Here is a 27967-nt window from a genome sequence, read left to right as displayed (position 1 = left end):
TAAAAGTATTTTTACTTATTAAATCAGTTTATTAAGACTTGCTGACTTCGAGTGAACGTATGGCAGTTGGTTTAACGTCACATCAGTTATATCCGTGGTCTCACTTGGTTAAAATTGTGTAATGGGAAATAATTAAGCTTTAATCATGTTGATTAATTGAATTCTTTATATTTATTCCTATCAGAGTTGTGTGTTGTATCAATTATTAGTATTTTAGCAGCTAATTCATATTGGCGTGTAACCGTTATCCTTAAAGCCCGCCGAAAAGTAGGTTTGCCAGTTACATGTTTATATTACGAAAGCTTAAATTACAATGATACTGAAAGTTATGTTATATCCCGTTATATTTTGTTTGTTTTAAAGGTCTGTTTATAATTAAAATATTTGTTTTCAGGGTCATTTTATAATTAAAATATTTGCTTTAAACAATCTATACATAATAAATGTATAAAGTTGGGACTAAAGGGAGAGAGAGATCTACTTAAGAATGATATTCAGGCGGTGAGTTTAAAATGAGTTGACAAGATGGATAATGTTGTGCATAAATTCGTAGTATTTAATATTGTTTCTGTCATGTGGCAAATTGGTATGCAAAAACAATGACGATACGCATGTTTAGTAATTGTGAACAATTTTTGTTAGGAGAAATTCACAGCACTTAACTACTGCGTATTGCGAAGAATAGGTGTGCGATTATAAATGTTTACTATAAATAATCATTAGCCGTAAGTATTATCAAAGCTCCAGCCAAAAGTAAGCCACAATTAAACCAAAGAAGCGAAATTTCCTTTCCGTATTTTTTTGTTTTGTCAAATGTACTTTTTTTTTTTAAACTTTTCCACTCAGTATATAATGCAGATATCCCAGAAAATTAACATTACTTAAGATGAAATGTCATGTAAAATGGTAGATCAGCAGTTGTTACAATTCCTTATCTGTGCAGCCCTTTATGTTAGGGATCGAGTGGGAAGGACAAATTTGTTAATTATATTTACACAGACACACACATAAATACATGAGCATTCAGCACATAATCAGCTGCTTTCCTAGAAATTTTGAAAAGTTTTCAAATATGCATTATTTGTAAAAGTTGTCGAGATTTTTCATAATATTTTTAACATAACAATAGCATTATTTTAGCTGATCAACAAAATTATTACAGAAAGTCATTAATGTAAAAAAAATAAATTTAATGAGAAAAAGCCATTTACTTCATGGAAAATTTATTTTCCTGTTGAGAATATGCTATTTAATTTAAATTTAAATAACAGTACATTGAGTGAGTTGGGTAATTGATTAGGGGATTGAAATTTGGCTGGCAGAAAGATGTTAGGAGGAGCAGTACCTAACAAGAAATAGGTGAAAGTGAAATAATATAAAGCTTGATTCTGGAGCTGCTGTTGAGTTTATAAGTTATGGATGCTGTGTATGGTTAACAAGGAGTTGTTAACTATACACAGCACTATTTATATCATATTTGCAAACCATTTGTTTGCAAATATGATATAAATAGTGCTGAGAGTTTCAAGAGGACTTTTTTCAATAGACTGATTAACATGTTAGGTGAATGGGGAGAGGGAGAATACCAGTTAACCATGTATAGTGTATGGGTTTGCATTATAGTACTCAGAGAAGCCAAGTGATAAGTGACTGCTAGAAAAACAATGAGAATTGAAATGAGAATTGGATGGTTTTGTTGTTGTATAAGGATTTGATCAGATTTTAATAGCCTAGCTGGGCACATGAAGAAATACATGAGGTTTAACAAACCACTCAGTTTGCAAAATGCAAGACCATAGGAAATTAACTTGTTCAGGAGGTCAGTATGCCAAACTTGGTCAATGTCATAAAAATCATAATTTGTAGGTTATACTTTGAGATTCTCTGAAGGATTCCAGTAATGTCTATCAATAGGCTGAGTTCACTGAATTATATTAGTACCTTGGAAGAAAACCATCAAGAACTTCAAAATTAGTAGTGAAAGTTGTCTGCATTTATAGTGAATTCAGCCAGATTTGAATCGTGTCATCAGTAATCAATGTGAATAACATGTTGATTACTGATGAGAAAAACATAAAAAAATATATATATAAATAATAAAAAAAAATGCAAACTTGCAGAATAATTTTGTGAATATGTATTGGCCGAAGACATTACTGGCAGTATTCAAAGGTGAATGATGATGATTGTTATTACCAATCAGACCTCCATGGAGTCAAAAAAAAAAAAAAAAAAAAAAAAAATCTTATTATGGAAAGCAAACATTGTTGCACATAAAGCCCATCGGCCATGCTTTAAACTCATCAATGTATCTGCATTCACCACACTTTCAGGCAAGGCATTCCACTGACCAACCACTCTTCATGCAAAGAACCTACTCCTTATGTGTCTGCGTGTATCTTCCTTATACAATTTCCAGGTATGCCCCCCCTCATTCTACCCGTTCTACAAAAATCTTCCACATTAACCTGGTAACAACCCTTTACTAACTTACAAAAGCAATGACATAGATATTAGTTTGAATACATCTTCACAAAATTATTCTGCAAGCTTGAATTTTTTTTTTTATTATTTACAGCAATCCCTCGATTAGTGCACCTAATGCGTTCTTTAAAACAGGCGCATTAATCGAAAACGCACTAATCGAATATAATAACCTATGGGAAAATGTATATTTCGTTCATGAGATTTCTTTTTTGACCTTTAATTTTTTTATAAAAGAATTAGGGTATGTCTCAGGGGCTAGTTAAAGGAAAACCATGAAGCTGAAAGACAATAAAACATATTCAGAATATAAATTTATTATTCTGCTTCTTAACAAAGAATTGAGCTAACATAGTTTGGCGGGCATTCTGTTTCTTTTTTTCATACAACTGACGGAATAGCCCTATTGCCTCTTCTGCAAATTTTACTGGTTCTCTCTTCACCAGGATCAGTTTCTAAGCATTGCTGGTTAAAAACTTCGATTGTATGAAAACTATTTTCAAATTGTTTCTGTGAAACCTCTTTGGGCTTGTCAATGATTAAATTTTCTTCATATTCTTCAGGATCTTCCCGCTGTGTATCTAAATTTAACAGGTCAGAATCACTCAACTTCTCAAAATTATATTTAATTAACTTAGATTAATTTGAAAAGCCTCTAAAATCATTTGCACAATGTGGAAGAATGTACTTTCAAACGGTCCACATATTGCTCGCAGTAATTTCATTTGACTTTGCTACTTTATAACCAGGCTGAGATTTCTCTGATTTGGCTAGAAAAGTCTCGGAAGGCATTCACTTCCAAAAAAAGGCCAGTATCATCGACAATAAATATTTGTTGATCACAATAGTCTCCTTCTTACATAATTTTCTTCAAAATCTCTGGATATCTCCTTATCTGCACTTGTAGTTTTCTTCTGTGATTAGAACATTATGTAGGCTATTTCTCTTTTTGAAACACTCAAATCACATAGCACTAACATGGAATTCTTCTTCTTTTCTATCATTGATAGCCCTTTCTTTCCAAGTTACAAAGAGACAATGCTTTTGATTTAATAAGGCCAGTGTTTAGCAGGATCCGTTTTTGGTTACAATCTTCGATCCATGTAAAATGAAGTCTCTCTAATTCAATCGTTATAATACTTCGATTTCGAGTGCATGCATGAAGAACTTGAAGCATCCTTACCTTTCTCTTTGTATTCAGCAGTTGATTCACCAATTTTTGTGTTCTTGTCCTATCTCCACTCTGGACTCGCCTTGTTAATTTTTCTTTATTATTTCAAGTTTTTCTTCCAATGAGATTACTTTTCGAATAATTTTCACACTTCTATTTTTTGCTCATTAATTCTTTTACTCATGATTAAAGGTTAGGAAAATAATTTAAAATAAAAAAGTAAGGAAAACAATTGCACGTGATATGATCAGCAAAATTCTGTGTAAAGCAGATGACATAAATTTTGGAGGTAAATTTGGAACATAGCGTACATGGAAATAGTGTAGTATGCCATTAAAAAATAACTTTGTAAAATGTTTCAAATCGGTAACTAAATTATTTCATCCTGGTGAGTGATTTTTTAAAATAGTTAGCCATAAAAAATGTATGGATCAAAAATTTTAAAAATCTGTAACATTTATTTTTAAGATGTATATAGGTGTACTAATCGAATTTGGGTATTGAAAAAAAATGACACACTAATTGGGGGGCACATTAATCGAGGGATTGCTGTGTATGTTTTTTTTCCTCATCAGTAATCAACATGTTATTCATGTTGATTACTGATGACACTATTCAAATCTGGCTGAATTCACTATAAATGCAGACAACTTTCGCTACTAATTTTGAAGTTCTTGATGTTTTCCTTCCAAGGTACTAATATAATTTAGTTAACTCAGCCTATTGCTAGACATTACTGCACAGAAAAGTATGAATAGTTGGGCATTAATTGCTATTACACACACACACACACACACACACACACACACACACACACACACACACACACACACACACACACACACACACACACACACACACAGTCTGATCAGAAGTATCTGGACACCCTGCTGTAATTCATAAACTGATGTCTAGATGTCACTACGACCTCACTTTACTGGTATAAAAGGAGGCATGGAGCTGTGTATTGTTCAGTGATAAGAAGTACGAGCAGAATGGGTAGGTCAAGGGAGCTGAGTGACTTTGAATGTGGACTGATTATTGGTTGTCACATCAGTAAGGAATTTGTCAGAGACATTTCAATTATCTTCAAGTTGCCAAAGTCAACAGTTGGTGACGTGATTGTGAAGTGCAAACGTGAAGGCACAACCACAACAAAACCACAGTTGGGTAGGCTGCATTTAATTACAGACAAGGACCATCGAGCATTGAAGGTTTTTCGTGGGAATCGCCAGGCATAGAGTAGAACAATCACCCGGGAGTTCCGCAGTGCCACTAACTGTCCAGTTAGCACCGTGACTATGCGTCGAGAGTTAAGAGGAATTGGATTCCATGTTCGAGCAACTGCCTATAAATAAAACATTTCTCCTGTGAATGTTAAGCACTGCCTGCAGTGGTATAAAGAGCGACACCACTGGACAGTGAACAACTGGAAATATGATTTGGAATGACAAATCACACTTTACCATGGGTCTGGGTGTGGCAAATGCCTGAAGAATGATTCCTGATGTCGTGTGTAGTGCCAACAGTGAAATCTGGAGGAGGTGGTGTTAGAGTGTGTGTGTGTGAGGGGGGGGTTCATGGAATAGACTTGGCCCTCTCATAACACTATACGGAAATCTAAATGCGGAAGGGTGCAAGGACATTTTGACTTGTTGCATACTGTCTATAGTAGAAGATCAATTCGGTGATAACTATTGTCTGTTTCAGCATGACAATGATACCTGCCATAAAGCAAGGTCTGTGAGGGAATGGTTTGTGGACAATAACGTTCCAGAAATGGACTGGCCATCCCAGAGCCCTGACCTGAATCCCATAGAACACCTTCTGGAATGAATTAGAACCCCGACTTCATTCTGGCTACAGCTCTTCAGGAAGAATGGGCTGCCATTCCTCCAGAAACATTCCTACACCAGGTAGAAAGTCTCCCCTGCAGAGTTAGAGCTGTCATAGAAGAAAAGGGTTGACCCACTCTGTATTAATGTCCACTACCGGAAAGTGTGTCACAGGGAAAGTCTGATTACAGTTTCGAGTAGGTGTCCGGATACTTTTGATCAGATATTGTATATGCATATTTCCTGGTATACTTTTGTTTTACTTCTGAGAAATCAACTTTTTTATTTTTGAAAAATACTGAAAGTACAGTACCCATATTTCTTATGAAGTAATACACTTGTAAGAAAGAGCCACATGTAGTCAAAATGAGGTTGGGAAGCACACTGGTTGTGAGCTTTAGTATACATCAAACATTAATTTAGTGCCAGGCATAGGGAAACAGCAGGGAGGTCACAGATTAGATGGCATGTCTAATACTGAATTTTTTTTGTTCACAATGTGACTTTTTGCTTATCGAGTTTTGGTAAATTTTATTCCATTAAACTATCAGATCCATTAATATACACGATGTACTTTAGTTGATACTCTTCAGAGAGCGTTTCTTATTGCATTTGCACAAAATTTTGAATAACAAAACTTTTGCAATTTAGTATTTTTTTTTATTTTTCGTATACAACTCGCTTTTTATTTATTTATTCTCCCCCCCCCCCCATTCTTTACATAATCTGGAAACCCTGCTCTAGAGAAGAAATGGAACTCAAGCTGCCAATAACGGGGAAGGAGGTTCATCTGGGTGATGAATTTCATCTCCCACCCAACGTTTACAAACATCCATGCTCACAGTGGGATTTGAACCCACAGCCTGTTGGTTGGAAAGTGAGTATGCTAACCACTCAGACAGCCAGGCCACCAGTATATAAAGATAACTTTTTGCTTTGTGTAAAAGTTTTTACATCACTATCAGTAAAACTGATTTAAATCAGGATACATTTTGTTGGTATATTTTGCATTCAAGGTACAAAAAATCAGTAATTTACAATTTGCAGATGAACTAGAAAGAATAGTATTGAAGTTAAGTGAAGAAGGAAACAAATATAGGTTATTAATGAACAATTGATTAAAAAAAAAAAAAAACTAAAAGAATAATATCCTGAAAGAAGAGGATTCATATGCAAATAAAGTCAACAGACATGCTGGGAGATGTTAAGATAGAAACCTTGCATACCTATCGTACAATGTGATGCATGATTTAAACCACAAAGTGATAAGTAACAAAAACCAACATAAACTTATAGATAAGAGCTCTCTATAATTGTGAGATATGATAATGGTGAAAGATTCTTGATTTTTTTTCACATGGTTATAAATTAAATTGAAAATTCCAAGAAATTGTACTCTTGTTTAATCCTTTATCCAAGTGTAACCAAGCAGAGTTATTATAATTATTACATGACATCACCAACTCATCAGGAGGGCACTCTACTCCACTATACACAACTTACCATCTCCTCTACTTAAAACCATCGACTACTACTACTCGCACAACACCATCTGCCACCACTAACAACAGAATTTTTTTGTCTGTAAATTGCATGTTCTCATGGTTGTTTGCCTATCATGTGGAATGAAAAACCTGAATTCCCGGAAGAAAAATTCTGCTACCTCCTTACGAGATCGGCTAACTCTCCTTCAATTGAAAAAGACCATATACATAATAAATTATATTCCTGTTTAATCCTTTATCTTATGTTGCTAAATGGAAGTGGCATTTGCACTCCTCAGCATAGACCACCTGAAAAATGACCTCAGTTCGATTCTGGTCACTGACCAGAATCGACTTTTTCTAAGCCTTTCTTTGACCAATTCTAGAGTTAGTCAATCTCTGACGCTGGCAAGGAGGTTTTTTCATATGGAAACGCAAGAAAATCTACCATAGAACCCATACTATTTTAGACATTAAAAATATTGTGTTAGGGACAGGGACCATGAGATTGTGGCACTTGTTAGCCTTCTCTTCACTGGATGCTGCTTACAATGAAGGTTCAGCTATCTCTGATTGAACTGCCAACTCAGTCCAAAAGTTAAATAGGTCTAAAACAGCCTTGTAGTGGAATTTCAACATACTTTTTTTCTTTCTGGCTGAACCTCTGACATTTGATTTCTTTTTACCCCTTTATCCAACTTATATAACATTATGCAACCTATATAACTTCACATTCAAAGTGTGTTTGCTTACACTTGGATAAGGGATTAAACAAGAATATAGTTTCCTGGCAATTTTATTTATAACCAACAAGCGGGACTCTTGTGCTTGTTGTTAGTGCCTGCGTGCACATATCATAGTTTTATGTTCCCAGAAGATGGCAGTGTAACATTGCCGAAATATTGGAAGGTGTAGATTATCATCATCATCAAATTCCTGCCATGTACCCTCAAGGGGTGTACAGGATATGATAGTACTACATGAAAAAACTACATCATTACTAACTTCCTATCTACAATTTTCCTCCAAATCAGTCTGTTACTTGTCAAGACTCCATCAGATCTTATATTTCTGTCGTCTAAGGCGGTTTGTACCGTATCAATCCACCTATATCTTGGTCTTCCTCTTGGTCGTTTTCCTGCCAATCTGGCAGAGAACACTTGTTTTGCTAATCTTTCTTCACCCATTCTGTTTAAGAGGTGTAGATTAAAGTTTATTAATTACCGTATTTTCCGGCGTATAAGACGCACTTTTTTTTCCTTTGAAAATAGGTCTGAAAAACAGGGTTTGTCTTATAAGCCGATACTCAGTTTTTTATTACTTTCATTTCTGGAAATTTTCTGTGTTCCGAGTTACGCAATTTCTTTCTTGCTTCCTTGCGGTGTGTGAGATCATTCCAGTTACGTAGAGTTCAGTGGATGGACATGCTACCATAGAAACACAGCTGTCATCGACGATCACAGCTGTGTTCCTGTTCGTTTAAACTTTTCAGTTGTTGTCACGGTTGTGTGAATGGTGATAAATTTCTGCCGTTAAATTTTCTCTAAATTTCTTGGCAAATTATGGCTGAAAAACGTCGGCATTGCTACAATATTGCATACAAGCTACGCGATTGCATATGCTAAAGAACATTGAAGCAGAGCTGCAGAGAGGCATTCCGGGCCACCACCTACTGAGAAAATGATAAAACTTGGAATCAGGAAGAGGATCTAAAAAATCTTTTGTTCCTAAAAAATTTGTACAAAAAAAGGGGGTGCGTCTTATATGCTGGCAAATATGATAATATTTTAGTATACATTGTCATTTTCGGAAAAATTTGAAGTCATGTGTAACCAATGTATAAGTTTATCTACAAGAATTTATAACCAAGTGAAAACATTTTCAGCAACGACTATAATCTAGAGTATTTTAATAATAAGGTATGACACCTTTTCACTACTTGTATATGGTGTGTGACTTTCAGCATTATTTAAACTTGATATCCCTTCTGGGTCTGGCTCCTACTGATGTTTTCTACAGATGTGGGTCTGCTGAAATGGTCTCAATCACTGCATTCCATTAGATACTTGCCTATACTATAGGCATTATAGGGCCTATACTATATGGCCTTTATCAGGACCCTTCAGAGGATGCTTTTCCCTTGGAGATAAGTGGTTCTGCTCAGTGGTAGGGTTTGGCTGTCACTGAGTGGAACCACTGCTGAGTATTTAGAAGTGATTGAGAGTTAATGAGATAAAATAATCCTTCAGGTCACTCATTGAGGTTAGAGTGATCTGAAGGATCATATAGTTTTTGGAGATGATTCATTATTTATACACTAGTTTGGATAGTGGCCCTTCCCATAATGCATAGCAGCATTACACACAACCATCCCTGAAAGTTATTATCATCATCTGAACTCCATGGAGTTCAAAGTACTTATCATGGGAGGTCTACACTCTCTCATTCCAAAAGATCATTGGACCATGCCTTGAACTCATTGACAGTTTCCATACTCACCACACTTTTGGGCAACACATTAAACTCACCAATCACTCTTCATGTAAAGAACCTGCTTCTCACTCCCTTTGTTCACACCATCCATATACATCTTCCATGGATGGCTTCTACTCTATGAAATATCTTCTCACATTAATCTGTTTACAATCCCTCACCAACTCATATATCTCAATCACATCCCTCCCCCCCTCTTCTTATATTCACAAGGCTCTAAGTTGCATTCCCTCAATCTCTCCTCATATCTGCATTCCATAGACATGACACTAACTTAATAAACCTTCTCCAATACATCCTCATCCAGATATATCACCTTATTTTTAAATCTCTGGATCAGAGATAGATGGTGAAGTTTTCACTTGGTTATACTATACATTAACCCTCTCATGCATGAATTTTTATATTCATTTACAAAAAAATTTTAATGGCAGTACTATTTAGCATTACAGTATTACCATGAATTCATTAATTTTGCTAAATTTATCCTGTACATGTAAAATATGATGTCCTCATCTGAGGACATCATGCACTAATGCCAACAGACTACAGACATATTTCTATGGAAATGACTTCCACTCGGTTAGCCTAGTGGCTTTGCACTTCGCAACCATATGCCTGGGGAAGGAGTGTCCTGGGTTTGAATTCCGTTGGCAACCTGAGGAGCTTAAGGATCTTCTTCAGCCATAGCCAAGTTAGTCAGTCTTGGGCATGGACAGTAGGGTTTTTTCCAGCAGTTTATCTGGAGTTTTTCATCCTGCAGGCAGGCAAACCAGCCCCGTGAACACACAGGGATCTACAGTCATAAATACTTAACCCCCCTGTGAGGGGGCTCAACTCGGCCCAGTTGGGACGGGTGAGAAAAGGGAGGAAACTCCATACAAATAAATAAATAAATGGAAATGACTTAGACTAAGGAATTTATTTTCATTGAAAGTCATTACAAGTATGACAAAACAGATTATAAACAATTTATATTTTGCTGAAACACTGCATGAATGATCAAAATTTGGATTATGTAGTACATACAAAAAAGTAGAGCAATTAGAATTTGCAGTAGAGCTATGTAAATCAAGAACAGTCTTATTCTCTTTGTCTCATTTTGTATGGAAAGACTGAAAACATTCCGGACAGATTGGAACCTCACATCTACTACAGATGTATCTTGTTTTACTCTTGCAGTGTACATCTCTGCAACAACGATTAGCATTAGCACCTGTTGTCTTCTTTGGGAAGTGTCCACCGCCATCAAAACGTTTCTCATGTGTGTCACAGAGTGAGTTTTGCATTTCTTTAGTGCTGTGGTGTCTGACTTGAAAGGCATTCTCGTTTCTTTGTACCTAGCTGAGCTAAACCTTTGATATATCAAAGCAGTTGCCACTCTTGATTTGAATTCCAACAAATCCAATTTTTCTTTTTCTTCCCATTTCTAAATGATCTGTGCATTACAAACAAGTACTTTTAACATATGGTAAAAAATTCTCATATACCATTGTTTGTTCCTGGTATCATTTCGATACAAAGCCACAAGAGAGTCCATATGGTCCACTTCAGCCATATGTTTGTTATAAACAACTAGGTAGTGGAATTTCAATATACTTTTTTTCTTTCTGGCTGAACCTCTGACACACTGACATGCTCCTTTCCTGAGTAGCTAGATATCACATGTACTGTTGAGTTATCAACCCATCTAGTGACAGTAATGCCATCAGAGGACGTGGTAACTGACATATTTCCTTGTCCCATCTTCTGCAAATCCTTTTCATTTTTCAGTTTCTTCAGCACCTTGAAGTCTATTTCTTCTGCACGTACCCATATAATAAATATCATCTTCCTTTAGTTCCTTAATTAGGGGGATGCTCGTGAAGAAGTTGTCTGCGTATACCTGGAATTTCTTACCAGCAAGATCATGACACAGCCTAAATATTACATTTTCACTTGCACTGAATGAGTCTGAATTTTATCTTCCAGGATCTGCACCTACATAAAGATCAAAACAATATCTATAGCCTGAAATGCCTGCCCTCATCCACATTTTGAAACCCCATTTTTTTGGTTTCTTAGGTAAGTATTGTTTGAGTTGTGAACATCCCTTGAATAGAATCATCTCATCTACACTCTGAAATTCTTCTGGGCTGACAGCAGCATGGAATGTTTCATGAAACTTTTGCAGCACTGATCTTAGACGTATTGCTTTGTCTTTATTGTTGGTAGTTATTGTGTCTGAATCAACAAAATGCAAATATGGTCTTATGTCCTCCCATCTATTCACTGACATAGCATCAGCTATAACATCCATGCACAGTCCATGTTCAGAAGACCAATACTGCCTTACACATGGGTATTTTATGTATTTCATGACAAGTACAATTCCAAGGTAAGTTTTGAGTTCAGTCACAGTAAGTGCTAAATTATCTTTGCCTTTACGGCATGCATACAGATTAGTTTGTTTCACAATTTCATCTGGAAACAGCTGTGAAAAATAATCTACAGGGCTCTCTCTTTGAATATTTACTTGGTGTTGTCCTCTAAACTGTAGTTCAGTACCAGCAAAGGAATTTTATCTTTCTCACTAAACCATACTGGTTGTCTCTGCCATGGCATATGACCAGCAACAGCTGTATTTTGCACGCTAGCTGGACTTTGAATGTTGTGAGTCTGACCAACAGGGGAAGGACACTGAACATCACTGTCTTCACTTGAACTGTGAAGACAGTGATGATTTGATTTGATCAAATCTCATCCTACAGAGAGTGTAGGATCAGATTTGATCCTACACTATCAAAATTGGACCATTTTGTGGCTGCTGGTATGTAGGATCATCATCAGAATTACTCAGCTCCAAAACCATCTTCAGATTCCTCCAACAGTTTTTCAATCTCCTCTTCAGTAAGTCTTTTGTGGTAATAGGCCTTTTTTATGCCTGATGGACCTGGCTTTTTGGTTATCCATCTGTAAGATAATGCCAATTAACACACTTACTATTCATTTATGTTTGCAAAATTAAAATTATAAAAATATTGTACATGAACTTTCTAACCTCAAACTATTTGCCACATAGATTACCTTACAAACATATTGTCCTCATGTGAAGACAGGTTGTTTTCAAGTTCGTTTTATGAATATGGTAATAAACATGAACAAATTAAATATTCACACTTCATCTACAAGGTATAATAATATATAAAATCATTCTAACCTTTCCAGAAGAGTCATAAAATCACCAAATTCAAATCAACAAAATAGCACCTTTTCACTTCCTCCTTGATACCACCATGTACTGTAGAGAGAGATTGGTATTCCTGTAACTCTGAAACTCCTGCCATCTAGTGTGGTTTCTAAGAATACTTTGGTCTCCCCCAGATGAGGACTACATGCATACAGTAGCACTAAATTATGAATGAGTAATTATTTTGAGGGAAAGTATGTGTCTCATATGAGGCCCTTATGCATGAGAGGGTTAAAGATGCCAAGAAATTATATCCTTGGTTCTAGTCATTATCCAACTTTATCTAAGTTGTGTAAAAGTGTGCTGAAGAAGGCAGTGAGGAATGAATTTTTGGGATGGAGAGTGGTGGATGAGTAGAATGTATTGTCACAATGTGTCATGAATGAGCTTATGGCTAAATACAATAGCTATCTCACACAGAGAGTGTTGACTCCATGGAGATTGTCATAATAATTAGATTTTTCATTAAGTGTGCTTTCATTAAGTTTCCATTATGAGTGTATGAAAATTGACGCAAAAATTTGATTTGTGTAGTGTTTAAGACTTTGGTAACGTGTCATTTTTATTGGAGTAATTTGTTGGACTATTACGTGAAACATTGATTTTTTCATGTTAAATTTAAGCATTTTTGTGTAACATGACTTAAACATCCTTAGCCGAGTGACAATAGTTTACATTCATATTGAATGTTCACTATCGAAATCTTCTAAAACTACATTCAGAGGTATATATTATAGCCATGGAATTAATTAGATACAATAATACAGAGATGTAATAATAAATTTAGTTTAATCCTTTATCCAAGTATGAGCAAACAAAGTTTGCACCTGAAAGTATCTTCAGGACTGGGGTAAGGTAGTACAACACTGGGCAACTCGTTGCAAAGGTGGAGCAAGATAACATCACTCCTATCTCAGTATCTCCCATAATGCAAAACACATCTCCTTGCGGATATGTATCATGTTATGCATTAAGTGAAGGGCCACTACCTAGACTAGTTTCGACCTTTATTGAGTTCTCTTCAGTGGGAGCCAGGCCCAGCATTGGAGATACCAGGCAGAAGCATTAGCAAGGTCATCTCTACCTATAGGAGTTGCCAAAGGGTGTGCCACCTTTTTATTACATTACTCTGGATTTAGAGAAAGATGTTGAAAATGTTGTGCTACCTTTATCCTGTCCTGAAGATGCTTTCAGGCACAAACTTTGTTTGCTCACTTGGATAAAGGATTAAACTAAATTTATTAGTCTAACCAAGTGAAAAATAAACTTTCAACATTCAATACAGAGATGATATAATGTAAAAATATATAAATATGTCTAGGGATTTGTTTAAGCATTGTCCTTGTTTCACTGATCCAGTTATCTTTTATACCAAAGTAACAAGAGTGATTGATGAAGAAAGGCATATACTGTAATTTTTCCAAATTTGTGAATTCATTTGATAGGATTCACATCTCAAGTTGATATTTAAGTTACAGCCTATCGGTTTAGATATCAGGCTAATGGATTGGATGGAAATTGGCTTTCTGATATCAAAAGAGTTGTATACTAGGAATCACTATCAGAGAAGAAAGGCTACAAGTGGGTTCCTCAGGGTTCTGTATTAGGATCTTTAATACTGATCAGCCTTTGTCAGTGATACTGTTTCTAGATTGCAGGGAGATTTTCAGTTGTTTGCAGATAATGCGAAGCTGAGGAGGGTTATTAGAATCAGTGCCAATATGGTTATTGAGGAGGATTTGAATAAGCTAGTATGTTGGACAAATGAGTGGTGATATCAGTTTAATGCAGAGAAGAGTAAGATTTTAAAATTGAAATCCACAGATGGAGACTACCTACTATGATGGTGAATAGAAATTTAAATTTCAAAGGTGATGAAGATAACTCAAAGGATTGAATTGCTGCAGTATAAGTTGATAAAGGAGTAGTGGTTTCATTGCATAAGGCTCTAATTAGGCCACACTTGGATTACACTGCTTATATCTTGTCACTGAGATTTGCTAGGATGAAGAAACTTTAGAGTGTGTTGTTCAGAGCAGTTGTGGTGATTCTCATGAAAAGGCCGAAATAATAATCAATTAAAACATATTCTGTCATGCCTAAAAAAAAAAAAAAAAATGCTGTAAATATGTTTGAGGTTCATGCAATCAGGCTATAGGTAACAATTCTTAGTTTTTAACTTTACATTGGCTCAGATTTCATTTCTTCATGCACATCAGTAGCTTACTTAGGAAAAGATGCATTCAAACTACATATGGGTTTTCATCCCATGTATGGCATAGTAAAAGCCTACTCTGAACAATTTTGTTACTGCTTCTTGAATGTATATAAGGCTCTTATCAAAGAAAATAGTCAAATAGCCTAGCATCTTTGCTTAATAAGATTGAGTCCATGAATAGTTTGCATAACAAGCAAAATAAATCATAACAATAGTTGCAAGATTTCTTCTTTTCAGCAGTACTCCTAACCAATTGATATATCAGCCTTGCACACACGCACATATACATATATAATTATAAAGTGACAGTTGAGTTAAACTCACAACACATGTAGCTACTTACTAATGCTAATTAAAAGTGACATGAATAATCTGAAATGCCTTGTAGATTACCAATAATTACTTAATGTTTTAACAGTCAACTCTTAATATAGAAAAATTTCTTTTTAAACAAATACACGATGATGAACATACACGTTAGATAAGTCAACATGTATTCCAATAGCAAAGGACCCTACAGCATTATTAAAAAAATAAAACCATAAATCTGATAGATAGTATTACAAGCTGGCCAATGGAAACTTTGTCCATATTCCATATTAAAAATATTTTATCTGTAACACCAAGACAGCATAGGCTACCTAGGGTCCACAAACCTGGAGTCACACTATGCCCCCATTGTTGATGTTATTATGTTGATGTTGCCTTACCTATAAATTTGCTAAACATTTGGTATCTGAGCCCAACAAGCATTGGATGCTAAATTGGTAAGACATTGGCTTACATTAAAACATAACAAAAAAATCTGTACTCTGCCTCTATACAGAACCTTCAATTGGAAGGAAATGATTGCTTGGTGAGCTTTGCGTCGTCCCTCTTCACTAACATTCCAGTGAATAATACACTACAGCTCCTTTCCAAAATATATCACCTCTGATATTTGCATAATCTTTAAGCACTATCTTAAATCGGAGTATTTTAGCTGGAACAACCAGCTCTTTAAACAAATTGAAAATGTAACTCCCCCCCCCTCCCCCATTGATAATTTATACATGGAATCCTTTGAAATGTTACCACTTATTTCAGCTCCCTGAAGTCCAAAGTATGGCTGAGGTATATAGACGTTGTCTTTGCCATTTGGCTGCCAAATAATTCAGTCTCTTTTTAACTTTTTACTATTCATCAACAAATCCATCTCCAAATTATCTTTACTGTTGAAGAGGAAAAAGAAGCAGCTCTGGCCTTCTTGTATATTTTAGCTACAAGGCAATCAGGTGGATCCCTAATACTTACATGCCACTTCAATCACCATCCTGCCAAGAAACATGCAGTTTTCAAACTTTAGCCTCCAGGGCAAAGAACATTTCATCCTCAGGAACTGCACTGCATCTGTAACATCAGGCTCTGCTTACACTTTTAACAGAATAGTTACAATAACAACAAAAAAAAACTTCACCAAACTCCTCAAAAAAGAGAACAGTATATCCCTCTCCCCAACTGGCCTAAGAGTGTATACACACCATATCAATGGCCCACATTAAAGGTACAGCAGATAAACTAGGTTCTCACTCCTGAAAAAACACAGAATCAGAACAGACTACAAATCTTTGGACAAAGTTATTAAAAAAAAAAGATATATTATTTTTATTAGCAAACAGATCGACTCGACTCCTATACATGTTAACTATTGTCTAATGACTGAACTCCAAGATTATAAGGAAACAAGTAAATTTAATATATCCGCACAACTAGTTTCGTCGGAATGCTAACATCAACAGAGCATAAAAAAAACTGTAGTTATGTTTGAACAAGAGTCCAAGCTACAGTTCTCGTGTTATGTACATAAGAGCATATGACTTCTCGTGTTCGCCAATACTAAATAGCAGAGATACGAGAGTCTGGCAAACTGTAACTGAGATTGCTGTTCGTGTGGGAGCAGTCGAGGATTATTTCTTTTGATTCAAGGATACGACGTTCTAGTTCATCATATTTGTGTATGTTGGATGTTAAATTCCAGTCTATTTCATGTTGGAATCCTTCATCATTGGAGTTACTGAGAACAAGATGTGGTTGGAGAGGGCGCTGGCTTGGGTTGTGTTATATATGGGATGTCTCTCTGGTGTTTTCTTTGAGATGGAGAAGGATAGACTTTTCAATTTGGCCATAATATGGCTTCCCACAATCTCCCACTATTCTGTAGACACCTGGAAACTGAAGATGGTGATGCTTTTCTTTGGGGTGGCTTAGGATTAACTGGAGTTTTGGTAAAGTGGAGAAACATGTTTTGATATTGAACCTCTTTAAAATTCTTGCCAGTTTAGGCGAGAGGGAACTGATGTAAGGTAAGGAGATGTAGGCTCTAGGGTTTGTAGAAATCTCATTAGGATGTTGATGAGAGCTAATAATAGTTAATATTATTAGCTCTGTCATCAGTTAACTATATTAACTAATAATAGTTAATATATTGAGAGCTAATGATAGTTACTCTCAAGTTGAGAGTAACTATTATTAGCTCTTCTTCATCTAATAATACGGAACTGGCACGATGAGCAAGAGTGGATATGATGCCAAATTTCTGTGGTGAGAGGATGCGTGTAGGTACCTTTCTGTATATGTAGCTTTTCTGAAGATTGAGATTTTCAATATGTCAGTCATCCTGGTAAGTTTAATATCTAGAAAGGCCAGGGAATCATTTACTTCAAGTTCGCTGGTAAACTTGATTTCGGGATGAAAGTTATTTAAATGATTTAGAAAAACTTGAAGGGTGTCTGTGCCATGCTCCCATATCAGGAAAACATTGTCTATATACCAGAGCCAATTTTAGGTTTCTGTATAGCAGAAGCTTTTTCTTCAAAATCTTCGAGAAAAATGTCTGTTAGTACTAGAGACAGTGAACTTCCCATGGCTAATCCACTATTTTGTTTGTAAATCTTGTCCTCAAACCTGATGTGGCCAGAATTAATATAATGTGAAAGTAAAGAGAACATCTTTTTTGAAATTTTGTTTCTAAGAAGAGTAAAAACTCTTAGATAGGCACGTTAGTAAAGAGCGATACTAAGTTGAAGCTTGCCATGATATCTGAATTGTTGAGTTTGAGGTTTTTTATCTTTGAAATAAAGTCACCTGAATTTTTGATGAAAGAAGATTTCCCTGTGAGATCTTTCAAGGAGGCAGTGAGATATTTCGACAAGTTATATGTAGGGGAGTCAGTACTTTCAACTATGGGACTTAAAGGAGTATTTTCTTTATGTATCTTTGGAAGGCCATACAATTGGGGGAAAAGCGGATGAAGAGATCGTAGTGATAGGCAGATATTTCTTGGTAGTTCCATGGTAGTTTTAAGAAGATTGTTGGTCTGATTAGGTATCTCTCTTGTGTGTGTGTGTCGGGGGGGGGGGGTGTCTCTCTCAAGTAACTATCTGACTAATAAATCCAAGATTTCGTTACGGTAGTCTGTTTTATTAAGGATTATGGTTGCATTTCCTTTGTCAGCTGGAAGGATGATAATATCTTTTGTTCTTCCTCATCTTGGATACAGTCATTAGATAATAGTTAACATGTATAGAAACTGAGTCAATCTGCTTGATAACAACCATATTCCTTATGACAAGAACAACCAGCATCTTATAAAAGTTTATCAGAAGATCCTTGGGAATATTGCACTTTTCACGAACCGTGTGATTTTCTTGAAATGGTGTAAGTTCTATTCTATTATTCCTAATTTCCTTCAATTCAAAGCAATCATAACAACAGAAAGGGCACATAGAATTTACCAGAAATCAAAACTAGAACTCTTATCAGAAAGAATTGTTGATACGAAATGCAGTTTAGCCTCTCTTTTTACAAAGAAATCCACTTTAGAAGGTCGTTTAGAAGTATCCTTAGGCAGTGTGTCATGGAACAGCATTAAAGAAATAAGCACACATTTTGCTTCGAGAACACAAAACATCAATAAATCTAAACTTATGAATAAGTTCAATTCTCTCAAACATGCGCAGGTACGATTCTCCTCTATTAATAATTCTCAAGTGTTCAAAAAAAGTAGTTATCAATAAATCTTCCCATATCCTCACTACTGCAGAAGAAAATATCCTTTCAAAAGGCTTCAATTTTGTCCTCTCTCCAAAATCAATTCCTAGAGAATTTTTTCTCACTAAAATAGAAAAAACTGCTTCTCTAATTCCAACCAAAGACACAAATTTACTTTGCATGGAAGCCATCTTCACAATCAACAATGCAAAAGCCCCTACAGACAACATTTCCCTAATTGAAAGACTGGCCATTAAACAACTGAGGAAGAACAAAGATATTATCATCCTTCCAGCTGAAAAAGGAAATGCAACCATAATCTTGGATTTATTAGTCAGATACTTACTCTCAACTTGAGAGACCCCACAAGAGAGATACATAATCAGACCAACAATCTTCTTAAAACTACCAAGAAATGTCCACCTATCCCTACGATCTCTTCATCCACTTATTCCCCGATTGTATAGCCTTCCAAAGATACATAAAGAAAATACTCCTTTAAGGCCCATAGTTGAAAGTATCGACTCCCCTACATATAACTTGTCGAAATATCTCGCTGCTTTCTTGAAAGGCCTCACAGGGAAATCTTCTTCTTTCATCAAAAATTCAGTTGACTTTATTTCGAAGGTAAAAAACCTCAAACTCAACAATTCAGATATCATGGCAAGCTTCGAGTATCGCTCTTTACCAATGTACCCACCTAAGATGTTCTTACTCTTCTTAGAAACAAGATTTCAAAAAAGATGTTCGCTTTACTTTCACATTCTATTAATTCAGGCTACTTCAAGTTTGAGGACAAGATTTACAAACAAAATAGTGGATTAGCCATGGGTAGTCCACTGTCTCCGGTACTAGCAAACATTTTTCTCGGAGATTTCGAAGAAAAGGCTATTTCTTCTGCTACGCTGAAACCTAAAATTTGGCTTTGGTATATAGACTGTTTTCCTGATCTGGGAGCATAACACAGACAACCTTCAAGTTTTTCTAAATCATTTAAATAACTTTCATCTTGAAATCAAGTTTACCACCGAACTTGAAGTAAACATTCTCTGGCCTTTCTGAATATCAAACTTACTAGGATGACTGATACTTTGAAAATCTCAATCTTCAGAAAACCTACACATACAGATAGGTACCTACATGTGTCCTCTCACCACTATCCACCACAGAAATTTGGCATCATATCCACTCTCGCCCATCGTGCCTGTTCCACATTATTAGAAGAAGAGCTCCAAAATGAACTGAATCATCATTATTTATGAAGGTCCTTTAAAAGGACCTTTATAAATAATGGGTACTCTTCGAAAAGTATTAACAAACTACTTTACCATCATCAACATACTAATGAGATTTCTGCTAACCCCTGAGCCTACATCTACTTACCTTACATCAGTTCCCTTTCCCCCTAAACTGGCAAGAATTTTAGAGGTTCAATATTGTAACGTTTTTCTCCACTTTACCAAAACTCCAGTCAATCCTAAGCCACTCCAAAGAAAAGCATCTTCAGTTTCCAGGTGCCTACAGAATAGTGTGCGATTGTGGGAAGCCATATTATGGCCAAACTGAAAAGTCTATTCTTCTCCATCTCAAAGAAAACACCAGAGAGACATCCCATATAATAGAACCCGAGCAAATGCCCTCTCCAGCCACATCTTGTTCCCAGTTAACTCTAATGATGAAGGCCTCCAACATCAAATAGACTGGAATTTAACATCTAACATGCACAAATATTATGATGAACTAGAACGTCGTATCCTTGAATCAAAAGAAATAATCCTCGACTGCTCCCACACGAACAGCAATCTCAGTTACAGTTTGCCAGACTCTCGTAGCTCTGCTATTCAGTATTGGCGAACACAAGAAGTCATATGCTCGCATGTGCATAACACTAGAACTGTAGCTTGGACTCTTGTTCAAACATAACTCCAGTTTTTTTATGCTCTGTTGTTCTAGAAGTGCAATGTTTTTGCAGTCTTTTATTTACTTTGATGTTATCACACCTGATTAAGTTGGCATTCTGTCCCGATGAAGCTAATTGTGTGGATATATTAAATTTACTTGTTTCCTTCTCGTAGATGGGCTTATACGTTGGTTATGCATTATTAAAACACTTAAGGAATAGAGCAACGTAGTTCAGGATATAAATTAAATTAAACTTTAATAAATATTTTCCGATATTTCGGCAATGTCACGTTGCCATTTTCTAAAGGAACTTACAAAAAAGTTACGTGCACGTAGGCACTACAACACAGAAACCGGGAATGAAGAGATGAAGCTATTGTTCTCCTAACAGTCCTGATGGGCCCTCTAGCGGGCTAAGTAGGTGTTCTTGGCCGTTGGGCTGAAGGTCTGCAGATGTAGGCCTCCCAAATTTGGGGCAGTCGCATACAACCAAATTTGTTGAGGTTTGGAGAATTTCTTAGGGCTGAGGCTGATTCCATAAAGAGTCTTTCAAATTTGTATTTGCTACAGTGTATCACTGTAGCTTTCTTCCACCGTATTCTGTGGCGTGTATCCAGAGCATGGTCTGCAAGCCCAGAATGACTGTATTTGTGAAAACGGATGTAGTCCTTGTGTTCCGAAATTCTGATATTTGCTGTGCTGCCTGTTTGGCCAAAGTAAGACAGTTTACAACTGCAAGGGACCTGGTAAACACCAGGTAGGTCTAGGGGAAGTGGTTGGTCTTTAGTGGAGCAGATAAGGGATGCCAATTTTCTGTAAGGTTTGTAACAGGAGGTCAGGTCATGTTTTTTTAAGATTTTGGTAATCTTTTCTGAGGTGCCTGGATGTAGGGAATGGTGATAGATTTAGAGTAATCCTTGTTGTGGGGGGGGATCTGTGGTTTGTAGGTTCTAATATTTTTTGGATTTGGGGGGGGGGTAGCCATTGGCTGAGAAAGTGTTGAGGATGTGATTTAGTTCAGTGTTTAGGGCCAAGTCGTTTGAACAGATTAGTTTAGCCCTGTTGTATAGTGTTTTCACTACTCCATATTGTTGTGAGGGGGGGGGGGATTGTTGGTGAATGTATCTGCCTGGTGAATGGTTTTCTGTAAACTGAGAAAACCAAGGATCGATTAGGCTGGTGGGTGACTAGTGTGTCTAGGAAAGGGAGGCTGTTGTTTTCCTCTTTTTCCAGAGTGAATTTGATTCTGGGGTGTTGGTTGTTTAAGTGTGTTAAGAAGGAGAGAAGTGTTTCAGAGCCATGTGGCCAAATAGCGAACACATCATCAACGTAGCGAAGCCATATGGTTGGTTTTTGTGGGGGCAGAGGCTAAGGCTTTTTCTTCAAAGGTCTCCATAAAGAAATTGGCCAAGGGTGGGGAGAGTGGTGAACCCATGGCTGTCCCCTCTATTTGTTTGTAGAATTTTCCCTGCCAAACGAAATAGCCTGAGTTCATTGTGAACTGAAATAAGGCTGAGATATCGGGAGAAAATTTAGCTTGGATTAGCTCTAAAGTTTCCTTGAGTGGAACATTTGTAAATAAAGAGGACACATCAAAGCTGACCATTATGTCAGTATGTTGGAGTGTAAGATTTACTCTAGGATTACTCTAAAACTTTACAAGGATTACTCTAAATCCATCACCATTCCCTACATCCGAGGCACCTCGGAAAAGATTACCAAAATCTTAAAAAAAACATGACCTGACCTCCTGTTACAAACCTTACAGAAAATTGTTATCCCTTATCTGCTCCACTAAAGACCAACCACTTCCCCTAGACCTACCTGGTATTTACCAGGTCCCTTGCAGTTGTAAACTGTCTTACTTTGGCCAAACAGGCAGGACAGTGAATATCAGAATTTCGGAACACAAGGACTACATCCGTTTTCACAAATACAGTCATTCTGGGCTTGCGGACCATGCGCTGGATACACGCCACAGAATACGGTGGAAGAAAGCTACAGTGATACACTGTAGCAAATACAAATTTGAAAGACTCTTTATGGAATCAGCCTCAGCCCTAAGAAATTCTCCAAACCTCAACAAATTTGGTTGTATGCGACTGCCCCAAATTTGGGAGGCCTACATCTGCAGACCTTCAGCCCAACGGCCAAGAACACCTACTTAGCCCGCTAGAGGGCACCATCAGGACTGTTAGGAGAACAATAGCTTCATCTCTTCATTCCCAGTTTCTGTGTTGTAGTGCCTACGTGCACGTAACTTTTTTGTAAGTTCCTTTAGAAAATGGCAACGTGACGTTGCCGAAATATCGGAAAATATTTATTAAAGTTTAATTTAATTTATATCCTGAACTACGTTGTTCTATTCCTTAAGTGTTTTAATAATACTTGTTTCCTTATAATTTTGGAGTTCAGTCATTAGAACATATATTTTGCTGACCTGGTTGGACGAGTGGTTAGCATATCCACTCTCCAGCCAAGAGGCTGTGTCTTTGAATCCCACGTAGGCATGGATATTTTTGTGATTGCCCTCCACCTTCACATATTCATTCACCCAAGTAGAGATACACTCTCCCAATATGGACTGGGTCACCATTGGAATAGTAGACCCAAAACCTCTCTTAATTGGACAGGCCTTCACCCTGCAGTGGGTAGAAAAATAGGCTGTCATCATATATTATGGACAACCAAAAAGTGGACTTGCTCAACATGCCTTAAAGTATTTCATCAGATAGAAGAAGAAAAAAAAGAGCAAAACTACTACACATATCCCAGTTTAAATCATGCAGACTGTTCCTGGAAGTGGCTTGTGTGGTACAAACCCATTGAACTGTAATGGTTAATGGACTCTACATAAATTTTGGAGCACTGCTCTATCTGCTTGCCAGCAATAATCACAGATCAATCCTGCAGAGAACACCACTGTTGTCCTCCATATATGTGACTGCCCTTCCTTGCTCTGGAGCTCATTTTAATTTGGTCTTTGAGTGTGTATCTTCTAGTATATCTGTGTCTATCTTTGATAATGCTAACTTAAGCTGGATAAATGTAATGTTAGATGTAAATGATCTGTTTTCTTGTTTCTGTGCAGTTTTTAATCCTCAAACTTCAATATGATTTTTACTTATAAGTAGAAAACAAATCATGCTAATGTATGTTTTAGTAGGGAATGGACTTTAAAGAATTTAAATTTAATTTAGCATATTTGTGTTTTGTGAAATTTTTTTATTATTGTAATCAGAAGTTAAATCCCTATATATTTCACACTTTCAGTTAAATATTTTCATTTTAGATTTTCTTTGACTATGGAATCGCAATTAGAAGAGGAAAAACAAGCTGCTCGTTCTCTCTTGAGAGAACAGTTTTTACGTTCATTGACATCACTTACTGGTTGTGAAGCATCATTTAACATGTACGAGAATACTAAAGTGTTGGCTGTATACCGTGCTGTAGACATGAATATTCTTCATTTTTATGTGACAAATCTTCATACTCCAACTCTTGGCGTGCAACCAGATGCAATTCTTCGTACTTCAGATATTATCTCTATTAAGATGGATATGTGTAATCAGTAGAATTTGAAATTAATTACTGAAAGAGAAAGAAATCTGTATTATAAAATTATCATCAACCTGTATTCTACAGAACAAAGAATTAAAACATTTAATAGAAATTGTGCATTTGCTGAGCTTAATATTTAAAAATTTAGCATAACATCCTGATTATGTTGTGAACTTACTCATAGTATGGAACACAAAAAGTGTCATAAAGTTTTGTCAGGAAAATCTTTTTATTTAGATTTTAAAAAAAGTACCGATTCACAGGTATTAGCAGAAAACTTAAAGCAGCTTGGTGGTAAAATAGAAGAATTTTTAAGCAAAAATATCAGTTATGTTATAACAGATCGTAGCGAAGTTAAAGGTGGAATAGTTGACAACTCTTGGACGCCTATAAATCTCAAATCACAGCTTTCCAGCCCAGCAGTAGGAAATTTCAACAAATCAATAAATTTAGATTCACCTGCAACGAGTTCTCCTGTTACTGATACTTCAAAAAGAAAAATATTATCAAGAGGTCAAGCACTTGTTCAACTTGCAGCAAAACAGCATAATTCTGGTACTGGAGATATAATTGGAATATGTCAAAAATGGGGAGTATCAGTTGTTCATGTACAAAAAGTGGAAGTGTGGATTAAGAAATTCAAAGAATCTAAATTAAAAGAGTCAGCAAAGAACCTTAACCATGGTATAACTAAATTGCATTGCCCATTTGTTAAAGTAGAAGATATCAGTAGAAAGTATAAACCCTTGATTAGAGTAGAAAAGCACTGGCCTGAACTAAACATAATACCATTTTTAACTGGTTCACATTTATCTAGGCAGACTCATGGAAAAGAAAAGGTTGGGAAAAATTTTAAATGTGAAATCAGAAATGTAAGAAAAAGGAAGCGATACTGTGAAATATGCTTATGTCATTATAGTAATTTAGAAAGTCACCTAAATAGTGAATCACATAAGCAGTTCGTTAGTAATCCTAACAATTTTGAAGTGTTACAGCAGGCGGTTAAATCATTTCCAGAAACTGAACATTTTGTAAGACAACATATTTCTAATGTGAACAACTTTAGTAAAATTCCATTTAAGAACATTGACTGTAATGTTTATCAAGCACTTTCTTTTAATGTGCAGTCCACTGTTACATACCGTGTTGATAACTCTGATTCAAGATATATGCAGCTTGACTCCTGTGAAGATGAAAATACAGAAACTTATTTTGTTGAATCTAGCTGTTGCACTCCCAGTTTTTCTGACACATTTCCATTTTTACATGATAGCACTGAGAAATATTTACCTTCTAGTGCCTTTGATAGCCTGCATACTGACAATTCTTCATTATTCTCCTGGAATCCTCTTGCTAAAGAAAAACAAAACATTCATCATCAGCCTTCTTTTGTATATGCTAATAATGATAGGAAAACTGCAAACAGTGGAATTTCTTATGTGAACAGTTTTTTACATGAATGTAATATGCAGACTGAAGAAATATGCAAAAATGTCTTAGAAAACATTCTGGATACTGTTGCCGGTTGCAGCTTCTTTATTGATAAACACAATGATATTTTTGATAATGAAACTAAGCCAAACAGATCAAGAACTGATGTATCTGATTCTTGGTCAAAATCATTGCATAGTGTACATATTCCCATGAATTATTCAGGTAATTGGGATCAAGATATCATGGATGGTAAATTAATGCCAAATTTAAATGAACAGGGTAAAACTGTGTGTAGTAATATCTTTAAACCTGTTTTTGGTATAGTTTCCAATTTGGATACTTACAAGCATGATTTGCCATCTAATCCTGAGAAGGAATTTTCCCAGAATTTGCAGGCTTGTCAGCCTCCACTTCACATTGACGAAATATTACCTGATGATAGCTTTGTACAGACAAAAAAATGTGATATGGTGTTGCCAAACCAGAATTGTCCAGTGGTCATTAATTATAGTTGTAAGGAAGGTCTTAATATTGATGTATATAGACATGATTTGACTACTTATTGTAAAGATGCTGGCTGCTGTCGATTATTAAGAAATAATGACAAATTTGGTATAGAAGAAGTGTCATATGATTCATTTCATTCATGTACTTCAAATCCATTAGCATCAAATGAATGTGTTTTTGGTTATTATAGTTGTACATCTGCTCTTTTTAAATCATTACAATGTAATGATACTCTGTCAAAGTGTTGTGATACTGGAGATAGTGGTTATTTTAAAGCAGAAACAAGTTGTTGTTGCTCCTGTGTAGCATTTGATAATTCTTCTTTTAGAAAGTTTGCAGATAGTAGTAGTAGTGGTGCTCAAAATAAAGACCATAAAGACTCCTCTTTGGATACTTATAACAGAAATAATAACAGTAAAACATATGATTCTGTTATAAGTATCCAAAGGGTGGATGATTCTTGTATAGTGTATACAGAACCATGTAAGTGTGCTCCACCTGTCAGTAGCAACAATGATTTCACCTCAGATGATAGTGACTGGAGTGATATACATGATTCTATTAATAGACTATCTTACACTATCGATGGCTTCCAGAATTCCTCTGAAAATCCTTTAGATTTATCGCTAGCTTCTTAAAATGTTCTGAGGAAAACAGTGATTAAATATTAATTTCAAATAACCTTTGGAGAAAATATTGTGATTCTGTATTGATTTTCATGATATAATAACTCACTGAACTTAAATCTGAAGTCGAACATCTGGACCTTCAGTCAGTACACTGGATAATGTTTAGTACTTTAAAATACAAACATTAACTTGGATTTCTTTTTAAATATCTTGTGCTATTATTGCAAAATTGGCCTATTAGCATATGTACATAAGACTTGTTTACAGTTGGAGATGGAACAATGTATATGTTGTATACGATATGATACGCTATATATTTATATAGGAATGTATATTAATGGTGAGTCATTTAGCTTAATCACAAAATATATTATGGCATTCCTAAAATGCTTTCATTCTAAGGTGATTATATGTTAACTAGCAAATAATTTTGTGGGAATTTTGTTCTGATATTTCACATGAGGTTTTCCTTATGACTTTCATAAAGTAAGTTTTTAATTACATTTTCAGTATAGTCCAGAATACATTAAAGTATTTAGTATTCGGTTCTTGCCCTGTAAACATTTTTAACAGATTTTTTTTAATATAAAAATAAAAACAGATTTATTCATATAGAGTAAGGCAAGTTCTGTCTCCAGAATTTCAACTGTTGGATGTACTTTTTGGTTTATTCATGTATTGATAATTCTTGATTTAATGGAAGTCAAGAACATTGTAGGAATGAATTATGCTTAACATTTTAATGTTTGCATAACTGTTTTTGCTAAGGTAAAGCTCTTTATTTCATATTTCAAAAATTAGTTGTGAATTCATTTGCACCATATTATTTCATACCAAATGTTTTATTCAGAATTTTAACATTAATATGGTATTGCAATAGTTTGTTATAACTGATTTTGTGCCCTAAAAGGTAAAAGTATGTATTTGTCAAAAAGTTTAATAAATACTGTATTTCTTTCAAATGAGGTATATAAATTTCTAATGAAGTTCA

The 27967-nt window shown here is 35.6% G+C and overlaps 2 protein-coding genes across 2 annotated transcripts; both read left to right on the top strand.

Annotated features, from left to right (window-relative positions):
• The first annotated feature begins 56 nt into the window (after positions 1-56).
• Positions 57-24518, top strand: LOC150108418 (gem-associated protein 7-like). Its single transcript, XM_090415832.1, has 2 exons — positions 57-267; positions 24138-24518. The coding sequence occupies exon 2, from the start codon at positions 24151-24153 to the stop codon at positions 24418-24420; it is 270 nt and encodes an 89-aa protein (XP_090271958.1). The 5' UTR covers positions 57-267; positions 24138-24150; the 3' UTR covers positions 24421-24518.
• LOC150108417 (uncharacterized) lies at positions 24440-27967 on the top strand. Its single transcript, XM_090415831.1, has one exon. It carries the CDS (start codon positions 24592-24594, stop codon positions 26983-26985), a length of 2394 nt encoding a protein of 797 aa, XP_090271957.1. The 5' UTR covers positions 24440-24591; the 3' UTR covers positions 26986-27967.

Source organism: Typopeltis vanoorti, chromosome 3 (assembly GCF_054136105.1).
Source record: "Typopeltis vanoorti isolate ZY-2024b chromosome 3, IOZ_Tvanoo_1.0, whole genome shotgun sequence".
Classification (NCBI taxonomy): Eukaryota; Metazoa; Arthropoda; class Arachnida; order Uropygi; family Thelyphonidae; genus Typopeltis; species Typopeltis vanoorti.
Note: the sequence above shows the minus strand (reverse complement) of the source record. Positions and strands in the feature narration are given on the sequence as shown.

Bases quoted from the DNA above. Each gene is read 5' to 3' on its own strand.
- LOC150108417 (XM_090415831.1), top strand. From the start codon at position 24,592: ATGGAACACAAAAAGTGTCATAAAGTTTTGTCAGGAAAATCTTTTTAT.
- LOC150108418 (XM_090415832.1), top strand. From the start codon at position 24,151: ATGGAATCGCAATTAGAAGAGGAAAAACAAGCTGCTCGTTCTCTCTTG.